This window comes from Macrosteles quadrilineatus, unplaced genomic scaffold (genome assembly GCF_028750875.1).
Source record: "Macrosteles quadrilineatus isolate MER2022 unplaced genomic scaffold, UCM_ALF_1.0 Scaffold_4__1_contigs__length_99947679, whole genome shotgun sequence".
NCBI classification, from domain to species: domain Eukaryota; kingdom Metazoa; phylum Arthropoda; class Insecta; order Hemiptera; family Cicadellidae; genus Macrosteles; species Macrosteles quadrilineatus.
The window spans coordinates 68,944,844-68,954,543 of NW_026542597.1; the positions used below are offsets into that span (position 1 = coordinate 68,944,844).

A 9,700-nucleotide genomic window follows, 5' to 3' on the forward strand; every position below is an offset into this window, starting at 1 on the left:
TTGATTCTAAAAATGCAGAAAAGGGGTCAAGAATTTAAAACTAAACTGGACATTAATTTGCCGTTACTGTAGAAAAATATGATTTCAACCAAAGTAGGTGATTCAGAAAACTGATTATTCAGTGGGAACAGGTTCTCTCACACTTATGTTTCCCGTGTTTGACTTGTGACATATTTTACTTTTGACCTCTGACATTTATGTCTCCTGACATGTTCCACGTTTGTCGCAGAAGAGCCTTCAGCTGGGTCGTGAGTACACCAATATCAGGTACAGCAGTGAAGTGAGCGTTTCGCCGACCATGACGTTGTCGCGCAGCACCACGTCACTTACAACGCCCGTCGCACACAGCTGTCGCGTGACGCAGCCCACGCGAGCTGCCAGTGACGTGCACCTGCCCAGGTATACATCTACGCTACAATGTCGGCCGACCAACCTTGCTTACTACGCCTCCCATCTATTGGATTGATTCAAATTCTACATCTCATTTTATTAATTTTTCCATTTCGTTGGGATCTTTTAGGTTTTGCATACATCTTTCAGTTATCACTTTTAGGAATCTAAAAATATATTACGTACTTTCTAAATTTTAGATTAAATCTTCGATTAAAGTCTGGTCTGTTAAGGTGTTTTCTTAATTTACAGAAATTACATTTTGAAAAGTATGACACAAACCACAGACACAAAAAAAAAAACAGATAACTAGTTGTTAAGATTGACAATCTCATCAAATTATAACGAATCTTGATAAATCATCCCAATTTGTGTGAAAATTTTCAACGACTAGCTATAGTTCTTTTGAAAGTTAGTAACATTTTAATTAGTATATTATTAGGTAAATACATATTGAATTTATTAATTAATTCCCTCCTGAATAAATACTACCAAATATTTTATTCAGAAACATTTGTTTGGATTACAAATTGACCTTTAGATGAATTTTAACTTTAAAACCTATTCAATATAATATATTATATTTTTGGTTAAAAACATTTATGTTTGTTTAAAATGTCAATCATAATTTATAATTTTATGACTTTTCTAAAACGGAAAAAAATAAAAAAATAAAATCTTACTAAAGAAAGAAACTCTAGTAACAACCCAAATTTTGTTAAGAATATTTTACTAAAAAACTGTACATCATTGTTCCTAACGTAAACCTTACTAATAATGATTAAAGTGTTCCAAAGGGATCTCACAGTTTTAAATTACCCCCAATTTTGGACATCTAACAGTTTATAGAGATTGAAAACTGGGATATAATAGGCCTACGGTTATAAGTGCTCTAAAATCGGTCCAAATAACATTGAATATGCTCAAAATTCTTTGTAAATCCGTCATAGATGGAGGGTTGAGGCAGTAAGGAATGTTGTCGGCTGGTGCACCTTTTGTTTGTTTGCTCACCCTGTCTTCCAGGTTCTAGACTGTATTTGTTGTACAGGAAGGGCTCAATATTCTTGGAGTTTCTAATAGAAGTCTGATCATTGTTTTTGTATCCTTCGCTCCACACTGCCATCCCATCTCGAGAGTTCCCAATTTTATTCTCACCCATGGAAAAAGTAAGTATCTTTTGTACAGATGCGTTGACATTTTTAGATTTAAGGTGGAATGCATTGGAGTTGGGTCTGCATAAGTTTAGTTTTATTTTATTTACTTCATTATTATTATTTATTATTACTGTATTTACTATTTTATTTTCTTCAATGTTTAAAACTGTTTAAGACAAAGTGATAAAATCGTTGTTTTTTTTTATCAATCAAACCAATTAGAAAAAATAATAAATTAAATATAAATTAAAATTATAATAAATAATAGTTATAATAAATTATAAATCAAACCATAAATTTTTACTATGATTAAATGAGTGAATCATAGAAATTTTATTTAAAAAAACTATGTAAATATGCAAATTAATATTTCAAAAAGTATCCTTAGAGTGTAATTCTTTTCTTGTTTTACACACTAATGATAACTAGTTTTGTCATAAAAAAGATTAATTATTTTCTCAAAGTAGTATTGAAGTTTTTCCTATGTTTTCAGTGTTATTTTATTTGTTCTTTGAGTTTGAATAAGTTTAAAATAAAATTATTTCAGTTTATTTCCTAAACAATGACATTTGTATACCTTAAATTCTGTTATATTTTTATTTAGTTTTACAAAGTTAAGGCCTTTGTAAAACTAAATAAACGTTAACTGAGTTTTTAATGTATTAATACTAGGTTTGGAATGTTTGAACTGTTTTATTATTATTGCTTTTCATAATATCAAAAAGCCAAATTTGGTTAAGAAAAAATGTACAGTAGGCGATTATTTTACAAACACAATTCTATTACAATGTTTTCAATTTTTTTTAATTTTGTATTTCAGCGTACGAACTTCTGAGTAGCAGACTGCAGAGTGTCTCAAACTTCAAATATTTTAATCATAGTTGAGATCCTCGCTACATCAGTTTGTTGTGTTTCAGACCGCCGGAAGACATTCCTCGGCAAATCTACGAGAACATACCACTGAAGGAGCGCAAGCTGTCGGCAACAGGCTACAACATCGGACCTCCACCGCCGAGCTTGGCGCCTCCCCCTCCACCTCCACGCAAGTCGTGACCCGTCGACCACCAACGTTGGTCGGGATCATATTTACCTGTAAATTGCGAGGGTTGTAATTATTGTTAATCGTCGTGCTTCTAACCACCAAGCACCTTTATGTATATAAAGAGATACTAATATATTTTTGCTCTGAAGAGCTGTGACGATGTTATAAATGTTATGTAAATAACTGTTGACGCTTTTTTGTATGCACTCGAATCGTTGGTGATAAAATTTGTTTTGATTCCAAACTCCGTATTCCTGTTTTATACTGTTTTTTAAGTAGCACTGTAATGATCATTTTTAATATATTTTTATCTGTTTTTAACTTTTTGCACAATAATTTATATCGTTTAACACCGCTTATGCTGGAGTCAAATTGTGAATGAATACAATTACAGGTGGAATTTTATTGAAGGGAACAACATAACGGTTGTTCTAAATAATCTTTTGGATTTCCTTGGGTGAGAGTGGAATTGTAACTTGTGTAAAGACGTCTAGTTCCGGCTAGACTTTGTATGAGTTCATCCAAGTCATTATTTATTAAACCATCACAAAATCATAACCTGGCTTTTGTATATTCATATAATACTTTGGTCAGTATTGTTATATGTTGCATAATGAAATTATATTAATTTTATTGCAATTTTCATAAATGAAAGTGTATGTTATCTTACTTATTGTAATTATTAAACACATTCATGGTTGTTCTGTTTTGTTTTAATCCACATTTCCTGTAAATAACCTTTTTTGTAACTATCAAAGGTACGAGGTAAGTAAGTTAACCTTGAAATAGAAAACCATAATACTGTATTTAAGTCTTGTTATTTTATTTTAACTACGTTTTTACTGTTGATGTGAATTAAAATAAACCTTTGTAGGGCTATTAAATCGCAATTAATGAGAAAACGAGAACCACCAAAGAACTTCTCCTAGTAAACACAGCATAACAGTTGGTCCCAAATGAATATATTGACTGTCAAGGTCAAGTTAGAACACATAATATGGGGATTATGAGTGGATGTTTTGATGGCTCAATCCATGGTCCATAATGCGAGGTACTGTGGAACTAAGGCATTGATTTAGTTCTCGCCTCAGTGCTGACACCTAGGGAAATTTATCATTTCAGTTTATTTTTGTTCTGTTCCCGTTCTTTTTTTAAAGGTCAGCTACCTCTTAACCTCGGGTTTGCCGGTCCACAAAGGCCATGGGCTTTGCTTGGAATGTATCCAGCAAAACAGGCTGTGTGCCAGCAAAGTAAAAGAAATGACTGCATGGATAAAATTTAATGGCCATCACCAGGACGCACAATCACGACAACGCTGCCATTGATTTGTAGTCCGTCTCGCTATTGACTGAGCCACCAACTTACCTTGCTTTGCTGGACATGTTCTATGCACAGTCCAAAGCCCATGTAGGCTTGCAAATTTAAGGTTATAAAATGTCTGCTAACTTTTTTAAAAATGGAAAGTTCCATGTGTGGGATGGAACTTGTGATTTCACTACGATCACCGGGTATGATGATGTCTTCATAATTACAGAATATGTTCACTATTTTGCTGTAATTGTAGTAGACGTTCATGATTTTGCTGTGATTACAGTAGGTAGTTGTTCAAATTGACCTCTAACGATTTATTTGTTTTTAAATAAATAATTTCCAAAACAACTTAATTTTGATATTCAACGATTTTTGCCGTTGTCAAAGGGTGGTAACATTTTTTACTCAACCAGAGGCGAAGAAGTCTGACCCACAGTCCCTTTTATTATAATAAAAAGTAAATGGTAATTAATTGTAAGGCAGTTTCCTAGCATCCTAGGTCTATTTTTTACCATATGGATTGTAGAGTGTCAATTTCATTGAAGTTGTGCCAAGTTTATTTCTAAACCCCCTAAGCTCCAGCCACTGACTAATGAGAATAGAGGGGCCTCTCTGGTGGTGTGAGGTGCTGGGTGGGGCTATATATAATACAAATATGCCCCTGTGATTGAGATTAGATTCAAATCGTCAATCTATATGGTATTCCTGACTAGAGACACAGCACCTTAGACTGCTTAGCTGTTGACCTCACTAGGATATTCAACTAAAAGCTACCCTCTTCTTTGAGCTTTTTCGCTTTTTTAAATCCTCAAAACTTCTCTAATTCTCTTCTAAGATCGTAAAAATGTGTAATATACTTCCAGCTTTATTGATTGCCATAAAGCTCGACCCTGTAGATTGAAATACAGATTAGATTGCAGTTTGACGAGTCAATGGTTATAAATCACATTTGAATACACTGTTGGATAGGGAAATGTTACTTTTGGGTCTTTACCTTCATTTCCCTCCATGAAACTGTAACTGAGCATTTATATTTATAGCACTACTAGTTCAATGGCTTCTGGGATTGAGCGATGATGCTGCCGAAGAGCTCATCAGATCCCAGTATAGGACATGAGAAAAAATCGTATAGAAAATTTTTAATCTCTAGTATTAGTTGTTTGTGTCCAAATCACTTCAGCACTGGTAGCCTCATTCAATTTTATCATTTTTTTCATCTTTTTTTCATTTTCTTCTATGTAATATTAGCTTTCCCTATATTAGTTCTTTTACTTTCTCCCTCTACATAGTACAAAATGATAAAAATGTTCCTGAGAAAAGAAATAAAAAAACTTTGTAACAAATCCACAAGGACTATTTGACTCCATTCTAACTAATAACAAAATATTGTCCAATTTTTAGGCTCTTTTTAAAATATTTCCTGGGGATGTTGGCTACAACCTACAACCTACAACTGTCAACTGTCAAAAATGTGTAAACTATTTCATGTTTATGGTTATAATAAGCACATGGAAGGGGGTCCAGACTTTAAAATAAGGATATATAGCAATATGAAATCATTTGTAGCCAGAGTCCTAATTTTAATTATGTAATCATGAAAATTGGATTGGAATTGTGAATGGGTTGGTTTTAATTAAGTCCAAAAGCCTGTAATAAAAGTTGAAGGTTATTTTGGTTGGGGTTAGATTACAATGCTGTATAATTAACAGGTAATAGTGTGCCACCCACACTTTCAATCTCCTTGACTTGTACTGGCTAACTAGTGTTGTAGGCTTATAATCAGTCTGTGTTTAAGAGGTCTAAGGTATGGACGTGAGCTATATAGCAGAAATTATTACTGTTGAATTCCAAGCCCAAATGTCTGAAGATTTAGGGATTTTTGTTAGAACCCTTCATTCTAAACATTTGATTTCTCCATGTTAATCTTATGGGAGGAAACCCAAATCTATAACATTTAATGAAAAAGTTAAATACTTAGGAGTAAATTTTTCTGAAAGCATAGTATTTGACTCTGAAAAAACAATTAGTTCATTGATAAACAAAATTGAAAAATTAACATGTTCTCCTTTTTTAAGGTCTGAACAAAAAATGTATGTATTGAATCATAATATTTGGCCATCTTTAATATATCCTTTTCAAACCGCACCAATTAAGAAAATTACAATGAAATTCTTTGACGATGTTGATAAAGTGATAAGATCAACAACAAAGGAAATCTTAGATCTTCCAAATGATATGCCAAATTCTATGTTTTATACAAGTACTAAAAACAAAGGGATTGGGTTATGTAAATCAATGTGGGAATCATCAATCCAACATATAAACATATGTCGCGTATTAAAACAAACGGGAAACCCCTACTTACTTAATATTCGTCAATTTGATGAAGAAATTAGGTTTTGTCTGGAAAAATTAAATTTAAGTATTGAATTTATCGAATCAAAACCCAAGATACTGCGAGAAACCTTACGAGACTTAGAGTATCAAAATTGGTGTAAACTTCCATACAAAGGGAATGGGGTGGTTCTTTTCAAAGAATGTAACAAGATCAATAAAAATTTGGCTAGAGGTTGTGGCCTCACAGAAGCTGAGTTCAAACAATACTTGAAAATGGTCGGAGACGTTATTCCTCTTAGAAGTCTTCATGGGAGATCCAGGGATGGGAACCAGTGCAGGCATTGTCCTGTATCTGAGAAATTTACTCTTGAAACTCTTGCCCACGTCCTTGGAAAGTGCCCATTTAGTAGTCTTCTACGAAATACCCGCCACCATACCATCAGAAAAATCATAGCTGATCAATTCAGAAAGAAAAGTTACGAGGTCTATGAAGAGGTCACGGCTATAGAAGAAGAGGGCTCTGTGAGGCGGAGTGACATCATTGTTATAGACAAGGAGAAAGATTTCGGTCTCATTATAGACCCAACAGTTCGTCTTGAGACAAATGAAAATCAGCCCCAGGAAGTCCATGAAGAAAAAGTAAATATTTATAAGAAAACTATCCCATATTATTCAGAGAAATATAAAATATCAAAATTCGAAGTATATGGACTACTCATTGGATCAAGAGGAACAATTCCTCAACAAGTTGAGAAATTTTGGAAGAAATTCAATTTGGAAAATCAAGTGCTATATTTAATATCTTTAACAGCCATAAAATTTTCTATTAATATTTATAAGAAACCACCTATATAACAATTATCATAATTAGGTTTAAACAAACTTGCAAAATTTAATGTAATATTATTCTTTGTTCTACAGCAGACTACAATGTGTAGTAAGATTTCAATTTTTAAAATAAATTTGAATTTATATAATTTATATAAGACATATTGTGATTTTTCTTTTAAAAATGTTTCTATTTTATCTCTATTAAGGAAGATGGATTCTAGTTTTACAACAATTTTTTTAACATTGCAGCTGCCCATTGGATTTGTAAACAAGGTTGCCTTTCCTTTGTCAAATAGCTGACACAATTTTGGCAAAATTGTGTTGTGTTTACATTAGTTAGTGTGAACTTTAAAAATGTTTAAAAAAATTTCTGATCCCGCGGACTGTAAAGTGTGTTCTGTAATACAGTTTTTCTTTAACACTTGAAGTGCCGTTGACATGTTTGAACATGAAAATTGCATTTATTTCAATGTTAAGCAATGGCGGGAATTCCCGTCATCAGCACCCAACGTGTTAACGCCAGGAACCTGAAGCCTGCTGAAATTCATTGCCAACTTTCAGAAGTTTATGGAGAAAAAGTGATCAGTGATGTATTGGTAAGAAAATGGGTTCGGAAATTCAATGATGGGGGAACCAATGATCATGACGTGGCTCGCAGCGTGCGGCCATCTGTTTTGAGTCAGGAATTGGTTGAAAAAGAGAATGAAAAAAATGGTGAAAACAGACGTTTCACCATAAGAATGCTTTCTAATGAATTCCCACACATTGCAAAATCTCTTTTGCATGATATTGAGCGGGGTTCGTAGAGCGCCGCTTTGACAGCGATGACGACGCTCAAGACGTTGTTTGGCAATGGCTCTCTTCAATGGCGGCATCTTTCTATTAAGAGGGTATAGAAAAGTTGATTTCTCGCTACAACAAATGCCTAAACAATTGTGGAAACTATGTAGAAAAATAGTCTAAGATATCCTCTTTCTTGTAGAAATAAATTTTATTGAAAAAAATTATCTGTATGTTTTTTTCCAAAACGGTAGTTACTTTCTGGACAAGCCTCGTATAAGATAAAATTGAAAGGTTTACTAATCAAAAAATTGTTCTGTTCATAAAATAAACTTATAAATGCCTCAAATTCTAACAAAAGATGTGCAGTTAAGAAGTTTAATTGCAACTTATTTATTATTTTGCAAATTCTTTGACAAAAAGTAAATGTCACCGGCGGGAATCGATCTGGCGACCTTATGGACATCAACCGAGTACCCTATCTACCCTATACTACACCTTGATCACTGATGGCTGCGCTCCGTATCGTTGCGGTAATGGTGTTCCCTCAAGAGAACAGATCGAGTGATGTCACGCCCCCCCCCCCCCCCACTCCTTCGCAAAAGAGGTTCTCATTGCTTTCTGACCAGGAGCCTGAAACGCTAGTCAAAAACAACAAGGAAAAAGCAAACAAAAGAATTGTCACTACTCACACGTGTTTATAACAAGCCATCCACAGTATACTAGCAAATTACAAAATACAGTAAAATAAAAATAAAACTCAGTTGTAACTATTGAGCAAAGATTCAGATTACACTGAAGATTACTCGATATAGGGCAAAATAGTTCTGATGAAATACTTATTATATTACTTATACCTCTCCCACCAAAACTTAATCCCTGAAGCACTGAGGTATTCCAAGTAAACTAATTACATCTGGGGGTTTTAATTGGCATAAACCTATTACTGTATGCTAAATTCCAATGAAAAAAAAAACTGACAGAATCTAAATTTCTTTATAAGTAGTATCGAAAAAACGAAAAATCGTCAAAAGTCATTTGAAAACTAATAAGATTTTGTTTAAGTAAAAGTCAAACAACGGGTGTCAATGAATAGAGGAGAGAAAACTTCTGTGCGAGTAGTACACAAGTACTTAAACTAAATGAAGATCATAAAAATGTATCTTATTTTTGTTTAATTGTTGCATGCTTTTCATTACAGAGTTGTTATTATTTTAGCAATCAAATGTCTGTCCTATGGTTTGTAATCAAAATGTTTGTTCATGATATTGTTTTATTTTAACTATTAAACCCAATCAACTTCAACCAAGCAAAGCAAGGCTCGGACCTTCGGTACTAAATAATAAACGGTCGTAGTTTGCTTGTCTAGGGGTATATTTTGGTTAAATATGGCAAATTTGTTTATTTAATACTAAGCTACATTTAAATTAAAACCAAACTTGTTTCCGTCCCTGTAGTAGCAAACCTAAGTACTCATTAAAATTGGTGGTTTTAACAAAGACATAAATCTTATAATTTTAAAGAAATATTTTAGTAATCCAACCAGGTAAATGGGAATTCACATAGTCTGCAGGTTTATCATCAAGCCAATAACTAATGAATGAGGAACCAGTTTTGACTCCGCTTTGGATCGAACCAGCAACCTTTGATTTGAAGGTGAGCATTACAACCACTCGGCTACCCAGACAAAAGTGATAATTATTGTTTCCCTTATTTTGAGTTTATTGTAATTTTCAATGCCACCTGTTAGTGCACTAGTTCCAACAAGACACACATTCACTGGCAATGCACCCGAGCTTGCCCTGGAGCTAAGCTGCAGTCAACTGTGTCAAGGTTTACGTTAACTCAGCTCCAG

At 33.5% G+C, this 9,700-nt stretch overlaps 1 protein-coding gene across 6 annotated transcripts in view; it reads left to right on the top strand.

The window, feature by feature from the left end:
* LOC128992591 (tyrosine-protein phosphatase non-receptor type 11-like) overlaps positions 1–3,286 on the top strand; it is a 129,204-nt gene extending 125,918 nt beyond the window's left edge. For 4 of the 6 annotated variants that reach the window (XM_054416243.1, XM_054416241.1, XM_054416244.1 and 1 more), the window contains 2 exons: positions 230–399; positions 2,462–3,286. In XM_054416243.1, the coding sequence (XP_054272218.1) occupies positions 230–399; positions 2,462–2,597 (306 nt within the window). In that variant the 3' untranslated portion in view covers positions 2,598–3,286. Of the gene's footprint in view, positions 1–229; positions 400–1,438; positions 1,557–2,461 lie in introns of all 6 variants that reach the window. The other 2 variants (XR_008490724.1, XM_054416242.1) reach the window with 2 other exon arrangements.
* Positions 3,287–9,700: the final 6,414 nt, after the last annotated feature.